Source organism: Myxine glutinosa, chromosome 10 (assembly GCF_964187855.1).
Source record: "Myxine glutinosa chromosome 10, kmMyxGlut1.1, whole genome shotgun sequence".
Classification (NCBI taxonomy): domain Eukaryota; kingdom Metazoa; phylum Chordata; class Myxini; order Myxiniformes; family Myxinidae; genus Myxine; species Myxine glutinosa.
In genome coordinates, this window is record NC_136270.1 from 79604691 (window position 1) to 79629849 (window position 25159).

At 44.5% G+C, this 25159-nt stretch overlaps 1 protein-coding gene across 3 annotated transcripts in view; it reads right to left on the reverse strand.

The window, feature by feature from the left end:
- The window catches only part of LOC137434058 (ras-associating and dilute domain-containing protein), a 90149-nt gene that overhangs the window by 3316 nt on the left and 61674 nt on the right, over positions 1–25159 (reverse strand). For all 3 annotated transcript variants that reach the window (XM_068126691.2, XM_068126694.2, XM_068126695.2), the window contains 8 exons: positions 15548–16231; positions 10978–11012; positions 10096–10253; positions 9883–9989; positions 9262–9496; positions 3129–3292; positions 2861–3011; positions 59–243 (listed from right to left, as the gene is read on the reverse strand). In XM_068126691.2, the coding sequence (XP_067982792.2) occupies positions 59–243; positions 2861–3011; positions 3129–3292; positions 9262–9496; positions 9883–9989; positions 10096–10253; positions 10978–11012; positions 15548–16231 (1719 nt within the window). The remainder of the gene's footprint in view (positions 1–58; positions 244–2860; positions 3012–3128; positions 3293–9261; positions 9497–9882; positions 9990–10095; positions 10254–10977; positions 11013–15547; positions 16232–25159) is intronic.

Consider the following 25159-nt stretch of genomic DNA (forward strand, 5'->3'; position numbering starts at 1 on the left):
TACTCCACATCATAACCCCACCAAATTGTGATATAAATTAAATTATCAATTTTCTTACCATTCCTAATTCTTCTGTCTTAAGAGGATCGTCCATAAGCTCCTGGAGACGTTCCAGAAACCTGTGTAGTCCCCGGGCAGCGCAAATCAGGTTATTGCTTGGTGTCTTCAAGGCCTCAGGACATTGTTGGTCTTTCAGGGACTTCAGATTCATTGTGTGATCTCCCAACCCAACCAGGATATCCACTGAGCAAAGTCAACACCACAACTCATATTAGCTAATGCCTTCTTTGGCAAAAACCTAGCACATTTGATTAGACAGCGTAAACCATTTTTCTGTAATACACTGCCTACAATATGTAACTATGTATATAAATAAAGGACATGATAGTTGAGTGTTTCCAGTGATGCTCCACTCTGCTGTTAAAAAATAATACAACACTACCAGAAACAGACCACATTACATTACAGTTAACGCATTTCAACAAGTTTTTTAAAGTGGGCATTTTATACGACATTGTGCATTGTTTTGCAAGGTGTAACAAAGGCGAAGTCAAGTTAATATCACAGCATATTATGCAAATGTGAGGAATGAGCCGGTCAAAGGTCAAATACATTCACTCAGTAACTTCATTTATATATATATATATATTGCACAAAAATGCTCCATTGCATGCCAGTGCCCGACTTTGAAACAAAACATCAGGTTAACACATCCTCTGTATGCACTCAATTTGAAACCTTTTAAATTGCATTTCTTCAAACGAAAAAGAAAGCTACACTAAAAGACTGATTCAGAATAGTAGGAAACAATTTTGAAATATTGTACAGTGAATGAACCTTTCAGCAACTACAGCAACTTCATTCACAACTATCAGGGATGCCTCTTAGTGATGGTTGTACCCCCCCCCCCCCCCCCCCCTCAACGCAAGTCAGGGGCCAAATCTTTCTCATTCTTCCCTGCTGCCCGGAATCGACAGGGCAGCGTGCGGTCCCCACGGACCGGCCGTTTTCCTCTTCTCTTTTCTGTCTCTCTGTCTGTCTGTCTCTGTCTCTGTCTCTGTCTCTGTCTCTGTCTCTGTCTCTGTCTCTCTCTCTCTCTCTCTCTCTCTCTGACGTGGCCCTAACTTTATGAAGGCAGGGGTACACCCATCCTAGATGTGGGGGATCTCTGGGTCGCTTCTGGGAAATCAATCGGCTGTCCTCGTGCCTGGGCTTCTTCACGAGAACTGTCTGGGGCTATACAACAACAACAACAACAACAACAACAACAACAACAAGAACAACTGTTCATTCATTTCGTGTGCAGCCTGTGCCTGCTGGTTTGCATCATTGCTGAGGTCATAGCTGTGACGCTGATGCATTGCCCCCTGCTGGTTAGGGCAGTAATTTGTAATTTGTTCTTGGTGCCGGTGACAGCTCGCATAATCTTCATGAAAGACACGGTGGGATCTTTAACGTCCACCAACTAAGACAGGATGCACATTGAAGAATCACCCTGCTTGTGAAACACCCGGATGACAGTTTATAGCTGGGCCAGGATTCGGACCCAAACTAGACAGCTTAGAAGTGAGTGTACTACAGCAATACAAAGTTTACTAGAACGGCGCTCAGTAGAGGGCCTACCTCCTCCAGGCTGAACAGTTTACGTTTTAAATCCCACTGATAGGCTGAATCTAGATCCGGACCTTAACCAAAATCTATTCAGCTTATTCTTGTCACCTACCCAAATCATCCACCAGGTTTCGTCATAATCCGTCTGCACCTTTTTGAAATATCGTGTTATATATCGTTTTGGCCCTATCACTCAATGGCGAAGAATCACTTCGAAAATTCTAGTATCCGGAGCTGGCTCTTCACCAAAATCTAATCAATTCATCTATGACTATGTCTCACACCCAACTTGTCCACCAAATTTCGTCTGAGTCTATAACTTTTGCAGATATCCTGCTCACAGACAAACTGACAGGGGTGAAAGGTGGACATAACAATGTTTCTTGAAATGGCAACAATAAAGACCCCAACCCTGTGGCAAGTCTCTAACCCCCCACCCCTCCCCCTCGAGGCCGAACATTCTCCAGTCATGGGGGGAGTGGATTGCCCAGAGAGGTCCAGCAAACAAAGCCCAAGGGTGTTCTCTCCATCCTGGGCACAGCAGACCAATTACCAATCCAGACGTCCAGCCAATCATGGCTCAGGGACAGTCCAAGGCCCACCTACCACATCTTGACAGACAACTATGAGGAGGTACCTTCTCCTTTAATTGGTGGAAGGGAAAAGCACCACAACACCCCTCTCAAATAACAAATATTGCTCGACCTAGTTTTCTGCATATCTGCAGGTAGTTGTGCTTTACCACCTGGTAGATGTGAAGCACATACATTGGGAATGATTATAAACAAGGCTTGTTCGGAAAGTCCATGCAGATATCATCTTTAGCTAGGTATTACAGTGTCCATGACAGTTTCCTTTCTCTCGGTATGGCTGCCCTATAGAAAGGTATCTTCTTTTTTAAACGAGAGGCTTTACTAAATGTAAGAGGAAATCAAATGAATCAGTATCAATCCCTAAAAACTGTATTTCTCTGTTTACTCAAGCATTGACTCCTGGACAAAGTCATGACATGCCCAATGTTTATGGTGACGCTCTGGACTTGTCCAGCACTTACATGGATTCCCTTCTGCAAACTATCTTTAAAAACTTAAAAACTGAACTTAAAAAAGGCAGATGAGTCAGTAATGACACAGGTAGCACACCCCAAACACACAAATGATCACTATCTACTGCTATACTATCTGTAATAGAGCACATTCTATAGCATGCACATATATATCACATGGGAGTGCATATAAAGCAGTCTTACCAGTGCTCAGAGCCTGGATTTGTTCGTCGGCGATGGGCAGCCAAGCACTCGGCCGTTTCACAGAGAGAGGCAGCTTGTAATAAGTCAACAATGCGTGTAGTTGTGCAGGGTGCAGGTCCTCAAGTTGCTGCCGGATGGATGTCCACGTTCCCTGTGCACATCGCAGTGCGCACGTCAACGTTGAAAACAGGATGTGCCATTTCCAGAGGGAAAACGTAAAGACAAAGAGAAGAAAAAAAATCCGGCTCCAAATTCAGGAGGTTCCCACCTCCAAAATGGCCTCTTGGGGTGCTGCTAAAGCTGCTGCTACACAAAGGGTATTCCCAAGGGCGGAGCGAGCAGTAAGACCCTGTCCCTGTGTATGACACCAGCTTACTATGGATGACAATTCCTGCTGCAAACCAGGTTTGTATTCAAACCCCTCTTCAGGTCCTTTCATGATGGTTGAACAGGTGGAACGCATATGTGGGAAAAAAAGAAGAAAAGGAGTTGTATTAAGGGAGTTGTGAAAATAAAAGGAAACAAAAAATATGAAGGACTGAAAATGTTTAAAATTTGACAAATTACAACTCCCACCCTTACTTCCCAATACACCTCCCAAATGATTAGCATGTTTTGCTAATTACAGGGTGGAGAGGGGCATCAAATACCATCGTGGCCAAAAATATTGGCACCCTTGCACTTTTTTCAAATAACTCAACAATTTTCTCCAAAAATAAGTTGAAATTGAAAAAAAGCATTTGGTCTCCAGAATTCTTTATTTCACTGTTAATATTATAGAACCTTTGTTTTTGATTCAGAACTTAATATATCCTTTCAAATCAGAAAATAAAAAGAAATGGCATTGACAAAATTATTGACACCCTCGACTTAATATTTGGTAGCACGGCCTTTGGACAAAATAAATACAGTCAAGCACTTCCTATAGCCATGATTGAGCTTCCTACACCTCTCTGCTGGCAGTTTGGCCCACTCTTCTTGTGCAAGCTGCTGAAGTTCAACCAGATTTGAAGGGTACCTTCTCCCAATTGCTATTTTCAGATCTCCCCACAGGTGTTCAATGGGATTTAGATCTGGACTCATTGCTGGCCAATTCAGAACAGTCCAACGTTTTGTCTTGAACCATTCCTGGGTGCTTTTTGAAGTGTGTTTGGGGTCATTGTCCTGCTGCAAGACCCATGACCTTCGATGGAGACCCAACTTTCTGACACTGGGATGAACATTGCGCTCCAAAATGCCTTGGTTATCTCCTGATTTCATGATTCCATACACATTCAAGGCACCCAGTGCCAGAGGCAGCACAGCAATCCCAAAACATCACTGAACCTCCTCCATGTTTGACTGTAGGGAAGGTGTTCTTTTCTTTGAAGGCTTCATTTTGTTTTCTGTAAACTTAGAGATAATGTGCTTTACCAGAAAGCTCTAATTTGATCTAATCTGTCCACAGGATATTCTCCCAGAAGGATCTTGCCTTGTTCAGGTGTGTTTAGGAAAACTCCATGCAGGCTTATGTCTCTCTCTCAGAAGTGGGGTCCTCCTGGGTCCTACCATAGAACCCCTTTTCATTGAGTTGGTGGCTGATGGTGCAAGGTGAAACTGTCGTACCTTGGGTCTGAAGGTCAGCTTGAATCTGTTTGGCAGGTGATCGAGGTGCTTTCTCCACCACTCGAACAATCCTTCGCTGCAACTTCGATCAAGTTTTCTCTTGCAGCCACATCCAGGGAGGTTGGCTACAGTGCCATGGGCCTTAAACTTCCTGATAACGTTGCATACAGTGGATACAGGAACATCAAGGTCTCTGGAGATGGACTTGTAGCCTTGAGATTGTCCATGCTTTGCTGCAATCTTGTGTCTGACCATCTCAGACAATTGTCTGGTTTTATTTTTTTTCTCCATGTTCATTGTGGTTGTCGGAGTCTAGTCTGTATGGTGAACTATAAAATTACACCAGGCTGATATAATAACGTATATATATATATATATATATATATATATATATATATATATATATATATATATATATATATATATATATATATATATATATATATATATATATATATATACAGACTTGGCATTTAATATGGAATAATTTTTTTTTCTTGACTTGGGTTTACTTTCTTAACTCAGTATATCAATCTGGTGAGTTTCTTTTACACTTTGGTGATTTATTTGTTAAAAGAACCATGTCACTGATTGTCTGTCGCAGCAAGAAGTCAACAACAGGATTATATCACAGGTAGCGTGGCAAAATGTACAGACAGGTGCATTTGATGATTGGCTTCACAGTCGGGTATACAAGGGTTGTTGCGTTCTGTATTAGTGGAAAACAACTGCTGCACGTCTCCAAAAGTTATTGCCGCTTCCTCTGGAGATGGTCCGTCACCTCGACAATGCTGTTTGTCATGGAGTGGTGGCTTTACAAAATTACGGCATGAAACAGCGTGCTATTGCTTGGCAGTATGGCATCACTCAAGGTCAGGTGTCAAAGATCCTGAAACGAAATGTTCAGAGGGGTGTCCCTACTCCAATACCGAGGCCAGGACGTCCCCGTAGAACCACAAGGAGGGATGATCGCCAGCTGCACCGGTTAGTCAGCAATGGCCGTACCAAGTCAGCTAATCGGCTTGGGGCTGAGTGGCAGCATCTGACAAATGCGCCTGTATCCAGAAGGCTATTCAACCAACTACTGGTTCAAGCAGGCTATCGTGCCAGGCATCCCCTGAGAAAGCCATGCCTGACCAGACAACACCGCCAGCGCCGATTTCAGTGGGCCAGAGAGCACCGTCAATGGCAGCCAGGACACTGGAATCACGTGATCTTCAGTGACGAGTCGAGATTTCTGGTCTATCGTCAAGATGGCCGCGTCCGAGTGTGCAGACAAGTGCATGAAGCCTACAACAAAGATTGTATAGTGCCAAGAGTCCAAGCTGGAGGTGGTGGGGTGACCGTTTGGGCTGCTTTTCATGCAGGGGGAAAAACTGACCTGGTTGTTCTGAATGGAAACCTGAACCAGTTCAAGTACAGGGCCATTCTGGAAGAAACATTGCTTCCATTTGCTCATGCAGCCTTTCGAGGAAACTTTGTCTTTCCAAGATGACAATGCACGGCCTCATCATGCTCGCATGATCCAACACTTTCTTGCTGACCGTAGTGTAGAGCATATGGAGTGGCCTGCCATGTCCCCGGATATGAATCCGATAGAGAACTTGTGGGCAGAATTAACGCATCAAATCGACCACTTAGACCAGCAGCCGACCTCTGTGCGTGAATTGCAGCAGGCTATTGTCACTGCATGGCAAGCGATTACTGTCCAAACCTTGGCAAATCTCGTGAACAGCATGCCTCGACGTGTACGTGCTCTCCTGAATGCTCGTGGGGGTTACACGAAGTACTGAACTGTAATTTTACTGTCCGTAATCCCAGTCGTGATTTAACTTTTGTTTTTGTTAAAAAAAAATTTGGCTAATGTGCCAAATAAAGAGATACTTCTGGAAAACGTACAGAAGTTTAACACAGTACTGTCCATGAATTGAGTTCGATATCAGTTTACATCACTTTCAAGGATCAATTTATTTGTTTCGAAATGTAAAATGTGGTTTTTGTTTCTTTTAAAGGTCACATTAACAAAATCTAGAATAATTTCAACATAATTCCAATGAACTTTTGGTTCTAAGACATCTTGAAAAGTAAGTTCACCCCCAGAAAAAAAAATATTCCATATTAAATGCCAAGTCTGTATATATATATATATATATATATATATATATATATATATATATATATATATATATATATATATATATATATATATATATATATATGTATATATATATATATATACACAGTCACGTGAAAAAGTAAGTACACCCCATGTAAAGTTTTGACTTTTTCAACATATTCCAACATACAGCTATTTTATCTTCATTTCAGCAATATTGAAAGATAAAGGTGATATAATATAACAAATATCATGAAACATTTACATTTTGTAGTCCATTGTATAATTTAAATAAACATAAATGCAAATTTCGCATGTGGAAAAAGTAAGTACACCCTTGGCTCTAATAGGTGGTATTGCCCCCTTTGGCAGAAACAACCTCAAGTAGGCGTTTCTTATAACTGTCTACCAGTCTCTGGCATCGACTGGGAGAAATTTTTGCCCACTCCTCCATGCAGAATTCTTTCAGCTGTGTGATGTTTGAGGGGTTTCTTGCATGCACAGCTCGTTTCAAATCCCCCCACAACATCGCGATGGGATTTAGATCCGGGCTTTGACCTGGCCATTCCAGATCCCTCCATTTCTTTCTTTCTTTTCAGCCATTCCTTGGTGGATTTACTGGTATATTTAGGGTCATTGTCATGTTGCAAGGTCCACCTTCGGTTGAGCTTCAACTTTCCGACAGATGGCCTCACATTATCCTCAAGCACCCTCTGGTACAATGAAGAATTCATAGTGGATTCTATGATGGTGAGCTGCCCAGGCCCTGATGCAGCAAAGCTGCCCCAAACCATAATATTTCCACCAACATGCTTTACAGTTGGTACCAGGTTCTTGTGGTCAAATGCTGTCTTTGGTTTTCGCCAAACATGTCTTCTGGTGCTGTGGCCAAATAGCTCTACATTTGACTCATCTGTCCAGAGCACATTGTTCCAGAAGTGCTGGTCTTTGCCGAGGTGTTCATTTGGCAAACTTTAGTCTTGCCTTAATGTTCTTTCTGGACAGCAAAGGTTTCCTCCTGGCACACCTCCCATGTAGATCAAATTTGTCAGCCTCTTTCTAATGGTAGACTCGTGCACTTTGACATCAACAGTGGCAAGAGCTACCTGTAGACCCGTGATGACATTCTGGGGTTCTTAGAGACTTCTTTCAGCATCTTGCGGTCTGCTCTCGGGCTGAACTTGCTGGGGCGGCCTGGCCTGAACAAGTTGGCAGTTGTTTGGAATCTTCTCCACTTGTAGATGATCTTCCGTACAGTTGAATGATTGATTTCAAATTGTTTGGAGATCTTTTTAAATCCCTTCCCAGACTCGTAGGCATCTATAACCTTCTTTCTGGAGGCCTCAGAGAGCTCTTTTGATCTAGGCATGGTGACGCCACACACTTCAACAACAAAGAGCAAACCAAACTAAATGTCTGAGGTTAAAATGAGACAGGTTCCTCCAAGATCCTCACTAACGATGTTCTAATCATTTGCACCTGAGCTGGTGCACCTGATTCTAATTTTAGGTATTTGAAGTAGTGATAAATGTAGGGGTGTACTTACTTTTTCCACATGCGAAATTTGCATTTATGTTTATTTAAATTATAGAATGGACTACAAAATGTAAATGTTTCATGATATTTGTTATATTATATCACCTTTATCTTTCAATATTGTTGAAATGAAGATCAAATAGCTGTATGTTGAAATATGTTGAAAAAGTCAAAACTTTACATGGGGTGTACTTATTTTTCACGTGACTATATATACATTTCCCTTAAACAACAATACCCATAATACTTAGAACCCACAATAATAATAATAACAGCAATAATAATAAGTGCCGAATCCGTAACATTATATCTTCTTTATGTATTAGACATCCTACAGACGTAAATTAACACTCATTTTACTCTGCAAGAGTTGCTCATCACATGCAATGAATTTCACCTCCCCGCACCTTGTACTTATTTTTATTTTAAAAAACGTTTTTGTACACCGCGCATGAGACTCGGTTTACTAGCCACCGTCTACAATTCCAACAGAAGAGATGCAGTTACTCTTTTATGGAAAATGGTTTTCGAGTTTTTTATCTTCCAAAATAGACCGTAGTGAACACACATTCACGTTGAAAGATTTGCCTTTAAAACCCGACTCAAATCGTCGTTATGAAGGGAGACAGACATCTGTACAAATGTACAAACACACTGTTTTAATGGTAGATTCCCAGGAGGCATCATTAGTGGGCCAAAGGGTGGGGGGGGGGGGGGGGAGATATAAAAACAATCCTGCAGTGACAGAACAGCATGCAGTCTCTGCCAGTAGGCCTGAGTGAACTGCCAGACCCTTCGGCGCTGCCAACTGCCAGAGATGTGTACTAAATAATGTAAAAAAAAATATATTTTTAAAACACTAAAAACAACAATTATATTAATAAATAAAAAGACTAAAAAAATTCACGCAACCCCTTTTGAACCCCACCTTTGAGCTGCCTGCATAAATCATCGATAGCTTAACGGTTAGCCTTTTGTGGCCTATTTTCTTCATCGCAAAAGACATGCACTACATATGAATGATGGGACAAGTGCGTGAGTTGGCATGATGGGCTAGATTGGATTTTCATACATTTAGATTTTTTGTATGCATTCATTAATTTATTGACTTTTATATTTTCCATTATTCCCTTCAAGGTCTCACCTCTTTCCATGATGGAATTGAACAACACCGCATTGGCAAATGACAGGATGTGATTTAGCATTTGGACCCGGAGTTCAGATGGAACACCTCCATATTCAAGTGCACTCCAGACTCCCTTCAAGATGGCCAAAGTCTCTCTCTCATTTTCATGCACCTCATGCTCAACAACTGTTTCATCCCCCTGTTCAACCTCCGATCCACCGTCAAGCAACTCCGGCAAAGCTTGAAGTAATAACTGCAGCAGATTTAGAAACTATTTTAGAACATTAGAAGGCAAGGATGATAAAAATTTAAGCAGGAAATATGCAGTGAAATTTAGGCCAAGCAAAAACAAGCCAAGTGCAACCCCCTTGTAGAGAACAAGGGGTGTGGGGCCTATATTAGGTCAGAAATGGCGCATGGCGTCGTTTGTTTTTTCCATGGATAAACAGCCTTTCCATTGTTTCTTTCATTGGCTCATGCAAATCACGTGGCTTCTGAGCAAGATTTGGTTTAGGACTGATCATCTTACCTGTAACCCTCAGAAATCATCCGATTCTCGTGAGCCAGTGAGAGAGTCCCAGCTAAGAAAAGAAAATTTTAAGAAGAGCATTTGCAATGTATGGTCCGAGCATTGCTTACCTTGCAAACATACAGGGCAGTCTGCTGGAACAGATACAAAACTACTTCCTCAAGGAGTGAGGCAGCTTCCTGAATGGCCATCGTTGCACTATAACCTTTTTGATCATCTAAGACAGACAAACACAGGATCGAGGCAGGGTGATATTCCAACACACTTATATCTTTTGCTCCAGTGGCAAAATCCGGCGACTCATTGTGCTTGTGGGAACACACCTTGTGTCTGCACCTCTTCAGCATTCCCGGTGGCCAAAGCTGGACCTTCGCTGTGCAGGAAACTCATGACCTCGGCTACATTCCCCAGCCAAATGGTTGCTGGTTGCAGGAACTTGGCACATGAGGAACTGGACCTCTGCTCAAGGGTTATTTCCACTCTGCATTCAAAACAAATCAAAAAGTGTACCTCGGTAAGGCCAGGTATACACAGACATGATGATGGGAATTACAAACAGAGAATGGATGTTATCTTCTGTTAGCGAATACAAAAGGCCTCAACGCCAGAATGGTAATCCCTAAGTCAACTTGCAGTGGGCCCAGACTAACAACTCAAGCTGCAGTGGTAGCCAAGTAGTGAGGTGATCGGACTGGCATTCCAGAAGCTGTGGGTGAAAAATTAATAACTTGGTCAAAATGTCAAAAGGTCAAAGGTCAGCGTCACATAAAATCGCCAATTTTCATCCGATTGACCTGGAATTTTAAGAATTTGCATATTGGGTCACAGAATTGGTTCCCAAATCAAAAGCTGCAAGCAAACTGTGGTTTTTTTTTAGATGAAAAGGTCAAAGGTCAAGGTTGCATAAAATCGGCAATTTTCATCCAATTGACCCGAAATTTTAAGAATTTGCATATTGGGTCACAGAATTGATTCACCAATCAAAAGCTAGAAGCTGATTATTTTTTTAGATCTAAAGCTCAAAGGTCAAAGCTGCATTAAATCATCAATTTTCATTTTGTATTTTCTTAAACTGTTTTCTTTATTTTGAGCATACAGAAGAAGAAGAAGAAGACGTCTGAATACAAACGAATGCAGACGAGCTTTGCATTTTCAGATGCTTTCCAGTTGTTACTTGGTACACAGAACTCAACAATAACACTTACTTCCTCTGAGCATCCCGGAGCTCTCTTGTCTGCTCCTGAAACCGAAAAACAAGACAAATGTTGAAATAGTGACATATCGACAAGGTGTGAACCTCATGGGCAGTAGGACATACAGGCATTTTTTATTTTTTTTGTATACTGAATCGAGGCTCGTGAAAGAGCTAACATTTATTTCACAAACAAATCAACCAGACAAACAAAATATACAAAAAGAGGGAGCGGAAGACAAGATGGGGAGAGAAGGGGAAGCACACAACCACAACATTTGAGAGCAGGGAGAAGTGTGGGAGGGAGAGGGCTTGGGGGGAGGGAGCATTGAGAACAAGAACATGGGAAAAAGAGTTTTAAAATCACGAAATACCAATGTGCCAGGCCATTTCTGACATTGCATTTCAAGTTTCCTATGGTTACAATTACAAAAGGCTTTATCTTTCCAGCTTGTACTCCACAATAATAACTTGCTTCAGACATGTAGAATTCAGAGCTGCATCAAAGCATTTGACATGTCCTGCTTCATTTCCTGTTATAGAGAAGGTAAATGGACCTGTCGAGAGGAGCTTTGCTATTATACGTTAACGTTCAGGTGCAAGAATTTGCAACATGCGGAATGTGAAAGAAAGGTGAAATGGTTTCAGATGAAATGGAGAAGGTGGATCAGACTCGGCAACGGTTCCAAGAGTGAGCTGTGCATGGAAGAAGTTTCGGGAACTGATTGGCGTGCTGATGAGGAGGGGAGTGTCGTTGAAGCTGAAGGGAAAGGTGTATTCTGCATGTGTGAGAAGTGTTATGATTTATGGGAGCGAGACATGGGTCATGAACGTAGAGCAGCAACGAAGGCTGGAAAGGGTGGAAATGCGAATGGTTCGGTGGATGTGTGGAGTATCGTTGAGAGAGAGGAAGACAAATGATGACTTGCGAAAGATGATGGGAATAGAGCCTGTGATTGATGCTGTGAAGAGGAACAGGTTGAGATGGTTTGGTCATGTGTTGAAGAAGGATGAAAGTGACTGGTTGAGAAGAGTGATGGAAATGAATGTAGAGGGAAGTAGAGGACGGGGAAGACCGAGACAGACTTGGCTAAAGATGGTGGAAGAAGAAATGCAGGCAAGGGGGTTAACAAGGAGAGATGCAGAAAATAGGGCAAAATGGAGAAGATTGTCATGGGGACCGCAAGGCTAACCCCCGCTCGAGCAGGGAAAATGGCATTAAAATGCATGTTGTGGTTGTTGTTGTTCAGGTGCAAGAATTTCCCTTGCGATACAGATCATGTCCAGACATGATATCTCAGACATGAGATCAAGGCCGTCGCAAGATACTGTACGACATAATGTGGACTCATCTACAATTTATTTTGGGCATTTATCAATAATGTCCTGCATGCTGGACAAATTGGACACTGCATTCTGAAAAAAAGAATGAAAAGAGGATGGCATGACCTTATTGTTGAGTGTACTCTGTCAATATAAGCTCCCACAATGTCATTGTTTTTCTTTACAAGATTGAAGCTCATGGAAGTGCAGGGTGACGGGTGACGGGTGACGGAGGATAGGAACTGACAGTAGGGCAGCAGAACAACTCTTGGGCACAATGGACAAGTGAATGAACAAATCAGAAAAGAGAGAGAGGAGGAAAGGAAACACTGCAACCAACAAATAAGAGGGTTGGGTTTGAAAGGATTAACTGGGATAATAAAACTGTGGGTAAGAGTCAGGTAGGTCAGTAGGTCAGTGCATGGCTACTATTATGATTCAAGAACATCTTGGAAGGCCAAGCTGTCTTTGAGATTCCGCATTGGCAAAATTGAGCAATGACAAAAACGTTTTTTTTTTTTTTCAGACCGCCATTTTACCTTGACCTTTAACCCAGAGGGGTATGTTGTAAATTAAGCATACATGCACCTTGACCTGGGTCTACGAGAGAGGACAATTTAGTTCTGATCAGACAAACCTTGGTCGAGTTTGAGTGAAAAATGTTAAAATGTCTATAATTGGGCTATATATATATATATATATATATATATATATATATATATATATATATATATATATATATATGTTTATAAATGGTGGTTTAGTACTCCTAGGGATCTAAGAAACTCTGTGGTACTATTAAAATGGGGGGGGGGGGCGGGTGGGGGAGGGGGGGAATTGTAGAAATAAACCCCATAACAGCAAAAAAACCTCCCTCTCTGCCTGCAATGTGAGGTTAGCAGACCTTGTGCTTTGATCGCAAGACATTCCAATAATGTTGAGTGCTTAACATTCCACAGAATCCAGGTGAGACAGATGTGCTTCTGGGGCCCAAAGGGGAGAACAGTACATACTCCATTAAGCTATGGACAAAGGCCTTGTAGGCTATGAGTAATTCTACTTTTTCAAGGAAAGACTTGGAATGATTGAGGATGCGGGTGTCTATGGGTATGTGCTGAATAGTGGACAGCTTTGCTATATAGTGAGCCCAGGAGGGCTCATGCCTGATGGTGAGGCTTAAATGTTCCAGAGACCAAACCTCTTTAAGTGGCTGACCAAAGAAATAGATTGGTGGGAAGATTTGACGACACTTCTGGAGTGACAGGGTGAGACTGGAATTTTCAAAAATTGAAGAACATGGTCCATTTATCAGATCAGCCTTAAATCAATTCCTGATCAGCAGCTTCTGTCTGCCTGTCAGTTGGATGGGGTTACTGTACAACATAATAAATATGGAGTCACCTGATGTTGTTGTTGTTGTTGTTTTGTATGCAGCCTGTGGATGCGCCTCCATCATTTTTCTGGAGGCGCGTTGGTGCTGCTGATGCAGTGCCCCAATTGCTAGCGAGCTGGTACTCAATTTACCGACCCCGGAAGGATGACAGGCTGAGTCAACCCCCCTGGCGTTAATTCAACGATCGACCCGGATTCAAACTCAGGATCCTCGGCACCCAAGCCGGCACCCTAACCGCTAAGCCAACACCAGGCTAGTCACCTGATAAAAGGAATAGATGGTTTTCCAGAGCATAGGCAAGGTTGCTTATGTAGATGAGTAACAAGTCTGCACCCAAAACACTGCGCATTTGAGCCTCTACTAGGAGAGAGGAGAGGGTTCTATTGACAGCAATGCAATGGCTGCATGAGTGGAGGAAGTGAACATTCAGGAATTAAGGCCTTGTATGATGCAGGCAACCAACTTGGAAAGTCGAGCAGGATGCCAGACAATGTCAAATGCCCAACATATCTCCAGGGAGAAGGTTCTGATCTCTTGTTTGGGACTTAGGGCCTCTGACTATTGCAGAGAGAGGAACAGCAGCCCAGAGTTGTTTTAGTGACTGGAACAGAATCCAAACTGATTAGTCACAGATCAGACAAATTTGTAAACAGTGACGTCTTGACAATAGTAGAAATTACAGTATGGATTTCAAAACTCTGCTTAAAAAGGAAGTAAGCTTACTGGTGTATATTTTTTATGGATTTATTGTATGCAGCCTGTGGTTGCTTGGCTGCATTATTTTCTGGAGGTGTGGCTGAGCCGCTGATGCAGTGCCTCCATTACCAGTAAGCTTTTGTAACGCAAGACCTTAGGATGTAATGCCAGCTACCTTAACCATTAAACCAACACCAAGCTTCGTCGAACGCTATACTTTAAAGCAGCATTTCCCAACCTGGGGGAAATTTCCCCCTTGGGGGAAATTTTAGGATTCCAGGGGGGAAACTTGTAGGTTTGTATGTATGTGTAGGAGTGTGTGGGTGTGTGTGTGCTGCTATATTTTTATGTTATTTATTATGTTATTTATGTTATTAAGCGAATAAATTTTGTGTTTTGGCTACTTTTTTCCTTGTTCATATATATATATATATATATATATATATGTATATATATATACATATATATATATATATATATATATATATATATATATATATATATATATATATATATATATATATATAAGTGGGGGTGGGGGGAAATCCGGACGGTTGAACTGGTTGAAGGGGGAAACGACAGAAAAAAGGTTTGGAACCACTGCTTTAAAGGATCTGTTTTCATGCACCCTTATCCTGGATGGGAGTGATGTTTTCCGACTTCCAGGCCATCAGGAGAGTGGAGGAAGGACAGTTTGAGGAGTGCAGAAAGAGGAGTATCACGACTGCCAGACCAGGATTTGAGAATATGGGCACTGATGTCATCTTGGCACATCACCAATGCAGGGTTGAGGCTGTACATAACTTTCTCCACTTTATCGGGTGAAAATAATAAATCTCAATAGACTTTTGCTGCAAGTGGGTGATATGGGGACAGAGCGATACGAGTAGGATACACAAAATTAAACAGCAAACACCGAGCTGAGACATTCTGCCTTGTCGCCGGCCGCTTCACGTGAGGTTTACTGGGATCCAGGATCTGAATCAGACTTACTCATTGAAATGATGTATATTATCGATTAAGGGCTTGGCGTGACAAAATTAAACCATCATTCATATCTCAAGTATTTCCTTCCCGTAACGCTAGTACCTCAATAACAGGCATCATCTTAAATCCCACCCCAATCCAGTCTGATTAGCTACCGCTGCTCTATGCTCAACAGTTTACTCACCCACGCGACTGCCTGAAGCAAATTCGAGACCTTCAGCACAAACCCTCGAAGGCCCCTGGGCGTAGAAGAATCTGAAGCATGACGCATGAGTAGACAGATCAAACGAGCAGGCAGCACAGAGTCATCTCCAGGTGAGTGACCAGTTCCCACTAACCCCACAATTTTCTGCAGCAGTAAGTCTTCAAACATAGGGTTGTATGGCACCAAGGGTTGTTCTGATAAGGATTTTAGAGTCCAATCACGGGGTTTTAGGTACGGATGCAATAATCCGCCAGCCCTTTGCTCATTCCAGTTCAGGGTTGTTGTTCTTGGGTCATTCTTGGCTTCTGTCCTGAAGACATTGTCTGATATATGGGTCAAATCTGCAGATGACAATGAACCCTCACCACCAGCATCTTTAAACAGGAAGATGTAATGTTGGCCAAAAGCAAGGAGGTCTCCAGGTCGAACAACAGTCTGCACTCCTGGCTGCACCTGCAGTCCATTCACCAGTACTTGGGCATCTGGCATTGGATGCAACACCAGCGTTGAGAACGTTCGCTCATTGACCTCTTCATCGGTGAGCTTCAAGAGACAATGCCTTGGGAGAATGTCTGATGCCCACAGTTGCAGTGCACCATAAACTGGAGAACCATTTGGACCAACTACTGGGCAATGTCGGCTAGGGAAGTGCAACATGGCATCCTGCAAAACAAAGCAGAGATGGAAGAAACATCACCTTCAGCCTATAGTATATGGGTGTATAAAAAAAGAACTAATTACCTTCAACAAATGCACCCCACCTCCACCATTGCTCCATTGGTTGAATCCTAGGTGATGGTAGTGATTAGAGCATTGCTTTGAGTCTGGGAGGGCAGCAGTTCGAACCCTGGCCGAGTCTTATGAGAGACTAAAAACTGGTACTTGCTACTTCCTTGCTTGACATTCAGTATTTCAATTAAAATATAGATACAGATTAGATAGAGGATGGACAAACAGCCAGACAGTGGCCTGCAAAAGTATTCACTCTCCCCCAAAGTTCTCATATTTTGATGCCACCTTAACTTATTTCATGATGCTTTCAAATCAAACTTAACATATAAAGTCCCCCATATTTCCCAAATCAAACTTAACATACAAACTACTCCAAAGTGATAAAGCTAAAAAAAAAAAATGCAATCATTCAAGCTTTTGGGTCTCACTATCTGCCATGATCTTTCCTGGGAAAACCACATTTCAAATCTGGCCTCCAAAGCCAGTCGAGGACTGGGCGTTCTCCATCGTGCAATGTCCTTCCTTGGCACACATGAGCTCCTCACCACATACAAGGCTTTCATCCGCAGCTCTATGGAATACTGTTCCCCCCTCTGGGTCGGTGCTCCTGCCTCACACCGAGCACGGCTTCACGCTGTTGAAACCAAAGCTTTCAGAATCATTGGAATCTCCTGCGATGAAGCTAACTCCAAGGGCCTTTCACTCACTCACCGCAGGCAGGTTGTGGCCTTTCTGTCTTCTACCGACTCCTCTCTGGCCTTGCTCCCCCAGCTCTGTCTGTGCTCTGTCTCCCAAATATTCCTACAGGTCGCACAAGATCCGCCAGCAACCCTCTTCTGGTGAAACTGCCAAAATCAAGACTCTCTGCTCACCTTCACTCTTTCATTCCCCTTTTCTCCCGCCTCTGGAACAAACTCTCTCACTCTCTTCAACCCCACTCTTCTCTCCAGGTCTTCAAAACAGCTGTTCACCACCATCTCTTATCATCCAAAACCTTGATCTTTTCTACCCCCGTTAATTCACCCCAGATCCACTTTCTTGAAATACCAACTTCTTTCCTGGAAGTCCTAGCAGTGTCCATGTGTTTTATACCTCTCCCATGAATTTGTCCCCTTCCCATGCCTCCTCCCCCAAGCCCTCTCCCTCCCACAGATCTCCCGATGTCCCTGTTCTGTACTGTTGTACTTGTGTGCTTCCCTCTCTCTCCCCATCTTGGCTCCCGCTTCCTTTATTATATGTTTTATGTGTCCCTTTGTTTTTTTTTTGTGATTAATTTTAGCTCTTACACAAGCCTCGATCTTGTATGCAAAAACCCCCCCAAAAAAACAGCATCATGTTCTGGGGCTGCTTTTCATCAGCATGGGCAGGCGAGCTTGTCAGGATAGGAGACACAATGGACGGTGCAAAGTACAGGAGAATCCTTGATGAAAACCCACCCATGTTTCATTTCATTTCAGCAGGACAATGATCTGAAGCATGAAGCTAAACCCACACCGGAGTGGCTGAATAAGAAGAAAAAAATGTTTTGAGTGGCACAGTCAAAGTCCTGACTTGAACCAAATTGAACATTTATGGTGAGACTTGAAGATTGCAATCTATCGACGATCGCCATCAAACTTGGCAGAACTCGAGCAATTTTCATGTGAAGAATGGGAAAAGATTTCACCATCTCACTGTGCATAGGTGGCAGAGACCTACCCCCAAAACGCTCATAGCAGTCATTGCTGAAAAGGGGCTTCCACCAAGTACCGACCTGAGGGGTTGAATACTTTTGCAATCAGTGAATTTTGATTTGTACAATTTTTTGGCAGATTTTTCTGGCATGTTACCTCCTTCAACTATAACAATGTTTAGTTTGATCTCTTCAGTTATGAATAAAACAAGTTCATTTGGAACTAGAACGGCACTCAGTAGAGAGAATACCTCCGCCAGGTGAACAGTTTACGTTTTATATCCTAGAGTAGACGAGAAAATCACAATATAGAATCGCATTTAATCAAAATCATCCGTCCACAACTTTTTGAGATATCCTGCTATATATCGTTTTTGGCCCTATCCCCCAAGGATGAAGAATCACTGAAAAAATTATACGAGCCGGATCCGAATCAGGATCTTCACCAAAATTGAATCTATTCTTCCTTATCACACACACAATCTCTCCACCAAGTTTCGTCCAAATCTGTCCACAACATTTTGAGATATCCTGCTATGTATCGTTTTTGGCCCTATCTCCCAATGGTGAAGAATCACTTAAAAATTAAATAATTCTCATATCCGAATCCATATCCAGATCCTCACCAAAATCGAATTGAATCGTCCTCACCAGACACCCAACCGGTCCACCAAGTTTCGTCCAAATCCTTCCACCACTTTTTGAGATATACTGCTATATGTATAGTTTTTGGCCCTATCTCCCAATGGTGAAGAATCACTTTAAAAATATTCTTCCAGCCGGATCCGAATCCGGATCTTCACTAAAATCTAATTATTTCGTCCTTGTCACACATGCTACCTCTGTGCCAAATTTCGTCCGAATCCATCCACAACCTTTTGAGATATCTTGTTCACAGACAAACAGACAGATAGGGGTGAAAACCTAGCCTCCATCCACCTTTGGTGGTGGACGTAAAAATTGTTTCTACATAATATATTTAAATTTGTCATTATTGGTAGGGGGTGAATACTTTTGCAGGCCATTATAGACTGGCAACTGTTGCACAGACTTGATGGGCCGAATGGCCTCCTCCTGCATTGAAGTTTATCATTTGGGAACTCATATTAATTTATATATATATATATATACACACACACACATAGTCGGACCCCGCCATTCGCGGAACCCGCGTTATTCGCGGTTGATAAAATGCGACATGTAAAGTGGTCTGCGAATTCGCGGTTCTTCAGGGGCGCAAAAAAAAATTTTTCACGAGCCGCGAGTTTGACACATTTATAAAACCCATCTTTCACCAGCCATGCATAAAGCAGCTGGACGTACGTATCTTATACAAACATCTTATACAATCTGCGAGCATGACCTGCTTATACATTACAGTACATTCACAGCTGTGCGATTTGCGTTTTCATGGCTTTCTTGGGCGCAAACTTTAGCCGCACTATAAGCGAGCGTCGCGGGATATCCCACCAGATGTGTAAACAAGTCAAGTACATGAATTGTACAATGCAAATCCTTCATTAAATCGATTACAGTTTGCAATTTATGGTAAAGCATCATCCGAGATCTTACACAATGAAAACGCTTTGGGGGATGTTCAATCAGTGACGAAAACAAGTCAACCCCGCAAATTATAGAATGCAAACGCTTCATTAAGTCTATTATTGAAATTAGCAGATAGGTTGAATATGGATAGAAAGGAAGACATCCTTTCTTCCGATACAAGATTTTAGTTTCCTGGCAGCCTATGGAAGTACTGTAACACTCATGGCACACCTGCAACACTGGTGCCATCATCCGATAACATCCCCCACAAAAAATGGGCAGAGTACCTCCCGCAGCTACCCACAATGCTCGCCTTCCTACATATACAGCCTGTGTCGTGGATCTTGATCATTCTTCTCGTCCCGTTGCTTTGACCTGCGGTTTTGACTCTCACTCTGGTCATCGTTCAATCTTGGCTCCCAAGCGCAAGACCAGTGCCGGAGATGTGTCGACTACCAAGAGGCAAAAAAAAAAGTGATGTGTCCAAATCAGAAAGTTGAGCTGCTCGATCGGCTTTCGAGAGGAGAGAGTGCGGCCTCTGCTGGCAGGCATTACGGCGTCAACGAATCCACCGTTCGCTACATATGAAAGAAGGAGAAGGCGATTCATGAAAGAGTTTCAGCGAGCACTGTATCGAGTACGAAGATGGTCAGCCATGTCTGGAATGTCCACATGGAAAGGATGGAGAAGACTCTCAGAATATGGATCGAGGACAACAAGGAGACGAGGGACTTCATGTTGTAAACCATGATGCTGAACCATTCCTGAAACCCGCTCATCGAGGACGAGTTGGAGGCCATTCCAAAGGTTTCCGGGGAGGAGGAGGCAGGCACTGATGAGGAAGAGGTGCCGAGGTCCAACCTCAGTCCAATTCCTGGCGAGTTGCTGCAAGACATGCAGGTGCTTGCGGACAGGGTGCATGACGCTGACCCAGTCATGGAGAGGTACCTCAAGTTCAAGAGGGGCTTGGATGATGCGCTGCTCCCGTACAAAGTGCTGCATCGAAATGTTGGTCAATCTGTCAGGCAGCTCCCCATTTCCCATTTCTCCTTCCACCTCAAGGTCACCAGCATTCTCACCAGCGTTCCTCTCAGCATCCACACCAGCATTCTTACCAGCGTCCTCACCTTCTCCGACCTCTCCTGGGTCTCCCTTAGTGCACGATTTTGCTGCACCATCATTTATTTGGGTCGCCCTCAAAGTTCGAGGAAATCATGGAATTTTAATTCATCACCATCATAATCATCACCATCATCATCATCATTGAAAGTTGTGTGTGTTTGTAAAATAAAAATTTTAAACGCTACATGATGGTGTGTTTTTTTAACTTTCACGATACGGTATGTTGAACCACTTTTAATAAACTGTAAGCACATTCCTTCAATAAATTGGAAATGGTACCTGGTGTTGTTGTTTTTATTTTATTTGTACGCATTTTTTGTGAAACTGTAATCATGTGCATTTGCGGCCGAAAACATTTTAAACTTTAAAACTTTTCCTCTATGAATCAGGAACCGCCGGGAACCTACAACCTATCCCCTTTTCCCCATTGAAACAATGCCGCGGCATACATTCATGGGATTTTCATCGACCCTCGCGGATTTTCATCGACATTCGTGGGTTTTGTCTCGCCATTTCCAGGACTTTCATCAACCTTCGTGGATTATCGTTGACATTCTCTGGATTTGCCTCACCATTCGCGGATTTTGCCTCACCATTCGTGGCTTGTTCCTCTCTATTTGTGGATTTTCATAACTCGGGAGCCTATCCCCCCTTTTTCCATTGAAACAATGCCGTGCTATTCGAGGGTTTCACAATTCACGGATTCCCCCGCGAATAGCGGAATCCCACAGAATATATATACAGTCACGTGAAAAAGTAGGTACACCCCATGTAAAGTTTTGACTTTTTCAACATATTTCAACATACAGCTATTTGATCTTCATTTCAACAATATTGATAGATAAAGGTGATATAATATAACAAATATCATGAAACATTTACATTTTGTAGTCCATTGTATAATTTAAATAAACATAAATGCAAATTTCGCATGTGGAAAAAGTAAGTACACCCCTACATTTATCACTACTTCAAATACCTAAAATTAGAATCAGGTGCACCAGCTCAGGTGAAAATGATTACAACATCATAAGAGAGGATCTTGGAGGAACCTCTCTTCTTTAAACCTCAGACATTTAGTTTGGTTTACTCTTTGTTGTTGAAGTGTGCGGCGTCACCATGCCTAGATCAAAAGAGCTCTCTGAGGCCTTCAGAAAGAAGGTTATAGATGCCTACGAGTCTGGGAAGGGATTAAAAAAGATCTCCAAACAATTTGAAATCAATCATTCGACTGTCCGGAAGATCATCTACAAGTGGAGAAGATTCCAAACAACTGCCAACTTGTTCAGGCCAGGCCGCCCCAGCAAGTTCAGCCCGAGAGCAGACCGCAAGATGCTGAAAGAAGTTTCTAAGAACACCAGAATGTCATCACGGGACCTACAGGTAGCTCTTGCCACTGTTGATGTCAATCTGCACGATTCTACCATTAGAAAGAGGCTGCACAAATTTGATCTACATGGGAGGTGTGCCAGGAGGGAACCTTTGCTGTCCAGAAAGAACATCAGGGCAAGACTAAAGTTTGCCAATGAACACATAGGCAAAGATCAGCACTTCTGGAACAATGTGCTCTGGACAGATGAGTCAAAGGTAGAGCTATTTGGCCACAGCACCAGAAGACATGTTTGGCGAAAACCAAGACAGCATTTGACCACAAGAAACTGATACAAACTGTAAAGCATGGTGATGGAAATATTATGGTTTGGGGCAGCTTTGCTGCATCAGGGCCTGGGCAGCTCACCATCATAGAATCCACGATGAATTCTTCATTGTACCAGAGGGTGCTTGAGGATAATGTGAGGCCATCTGTCAGAAAGTAAAAGCTCAACCGAAGGTGGACCTTGCACCATGACAATGACCCTAAACATACCAGTAAATCCACCAAGGAATGGCTGAAAAGAAAGAAATGGAGGGTTCTGGAATGGCCAAGTCAAAGCCCGGATCTAAATCCCATCGAGATGTTGTGGGGGGATTTGAAACGAGCTGTGCATGCAGGAAACCCCTCAAACATCGCACAGCTGAAAGAATTCTGCATGGAGGAGTGGGCAAACATTTCTCCCAGTCGATGTCAGAGACTGGTAGACAGTTTTAAGAAACGCCTACTTGAGGTTGTTTCTGCCAAAGGGGGCAATACCATTTATTAGAGCCAAGGGTGTACTTACTTTTTCCACATGCAAAATTTGCATTTATGTTTATTTCAATTATACAATGGACTACAAAATGTAAATGGTTTCATAATATTTGTTATATTATATCACCTTTATCTGTCAGTATTGTTTAAATGAAGATCAAATAGCTGTATGTTGAAATATGTTGAAAAAGTCAAAACTTTACATGGGGTGTACTTACTTTTTCACATGACTGTATATTTTTTTTTTGTCAGTCCTTTCCCTTTTGATTTTCCACTAGGAAGAAAGTTTTGGGAAGAAAAACCTTCCCCAAATCCTGACCCTGAAGGAGCTGGGGCTCCCACGTCGATCGGAAGAATGGACGCGACAAAAAGCTGGAATTCATCCGAGTTGCTTTAATCAAACCAAACACTCAGGCACTCTGAAAAGCCCGTTTATCGGGCAGCAATATATATACATATTATCCCGGAGCGTTTGCCCAGGAAAGGCGAGAGGGGGCGTGGCCCAGCGTCCTGGCTGCGGCCTGGCAAGTTGAGGGCGAGCCTGCCCGGGCATGCCCGGGCATGCCCGGGCATCCCGACCGAGGCCTGGCAAGTTGAGCGCGGGCCTGCCCGGGCGTCCTGGACGAGCCCGGCATGGTGATCGCTCCGCGTCCTTGATAGGTGCAAGGCGATTGTGAAAACCCAGCGGTAGCCGCTACACACGTCCCCCCAGAATCGACTTGCACCGGCAGGGTCAATTTGAGGGGGGTCCTGATGACCCGGCCGAAGCGACCCCTGGCGGGTCGTGGGAGGGGGTCCGGTGTGGTGGTGGGCGGTCGAGTGGGGGGCACCGTGGACGGGGGGCGGCCTCGCCGCGGCGGAAGGGCCACCCGTGGTGGGTGGTCGACGTCCACGTGCGCCGGCTTGAGGCGGTCCGCGGTGAGGGCGATGGGAGCGTTGAGCACCGGGTGAGCGAGCAGTGTTGCGTCGGCGAGGGCCCGCTTTGAGCTTTGGAAGGCCGCATCCATTGCTGCGGACCAGGCGATGTCGTGCTTGGCCGGCTTGCCCCGGAGGGCTTCGTAGAGGGGCCGCATGAGTTGAGCAGCGCGGGGCACGAAGCGGTGATAAAAATTCACCATTCCCAGGAATTCCTGCAGGGCAAATACGGCGCGATTAAGAAGCTTCTCCTCGATGCTTTCGCCCTCCCATCGGCGGAACGCGTACGGCGCCTGCTCGACCTGCCCGAGATCGGCTACACGCGCCCTTCCGAGCGAATGGACTACATGCTTTCACTGCTCGGCGAGCACTCTCCGGCATTCCTGTTCCGGGAGCTGTTCCTCCGTCAGCTGCCTAACCCGGTACGCCTCGCCCTGGCAAGCATGACGATCACAGATCCCCGGGCCCTTGCCAGAGAAGCCGACAAGATCTCCGCCGCAGGTCAGCGCATCGCAGCGGCGACATGGGACCCACCGCCGTCCGACGCAACACCCATGGCGCCCGAGCACCCGGCACGGTCGACGACCGAACTGCCGACGCAATTGGCGGCCGCTACACCGAGCCGACCACCTCCAGCACGACGACCGGGGCCTCCACCTGACCAAGCGTGGTGTTACTATCATGCCAGATTCGGACAGAAGGCCCGGACATGCCGACCCCCGTGCACCTTCGGCAGGCCGGGAAACGGCCGGGCCGGCGTTCATTACCAGCCATGAGCGCCGGCCACATGGGCAACTTACTGTTCATCACGGATAAAGCGTCCGGACGGCGCTTCCTGTGCGACACCGGCGCCCAACTGAGCGTCATACCCGCCTCTGACCAGGACAGGCAGTCCGCGGTTTGCGGCCCCTCCTTGGTTGCGGCCAACGGATCGACCATCCGCACCTTCGGCCCGCGCAACGTTACCCTCTGCTTCGGCGGCCAACGCTTTGCTTGGACGTTTGTAACCGCAAACGTGCCCATGGCTCTGCTAGGCGCCGACTTCCTCTGCGCACACGGACTGCTGGTGGATGTCCAACGGCGTCGTTTAATCAACGCCGAAACCTTCAGCTCCCTGGTATGCACATTGAGCAGCTCCGCGCCGACCGAGCTGGCATGCGCCGTCCCGGCGGCGAACGAGTTTGCTCGCCTGCTCACGGAGTTCCCGGCCCTCACGCGGCCGACGTTTTCGGCCGTCGCAGTACGGCATGGGATCGAGCACCACATACCAACCACGGGCCCGCCGGTCTACGCCAGGGCCCGCCGCCTCGACCCAGCCAAGCTCGCCGTGGCGAAGGCCGAATTCGACGCGTTGGAGCACCTCGGCATCGTGCGGCGCTCCGATAGCGCGTGGGCCTCGCCACTGCACATCGTGCCAAAGCCGGGGGGTGGATGGCGCCCGTGTGGCGACTACCGCCGTCTCAACGACGCTACCACC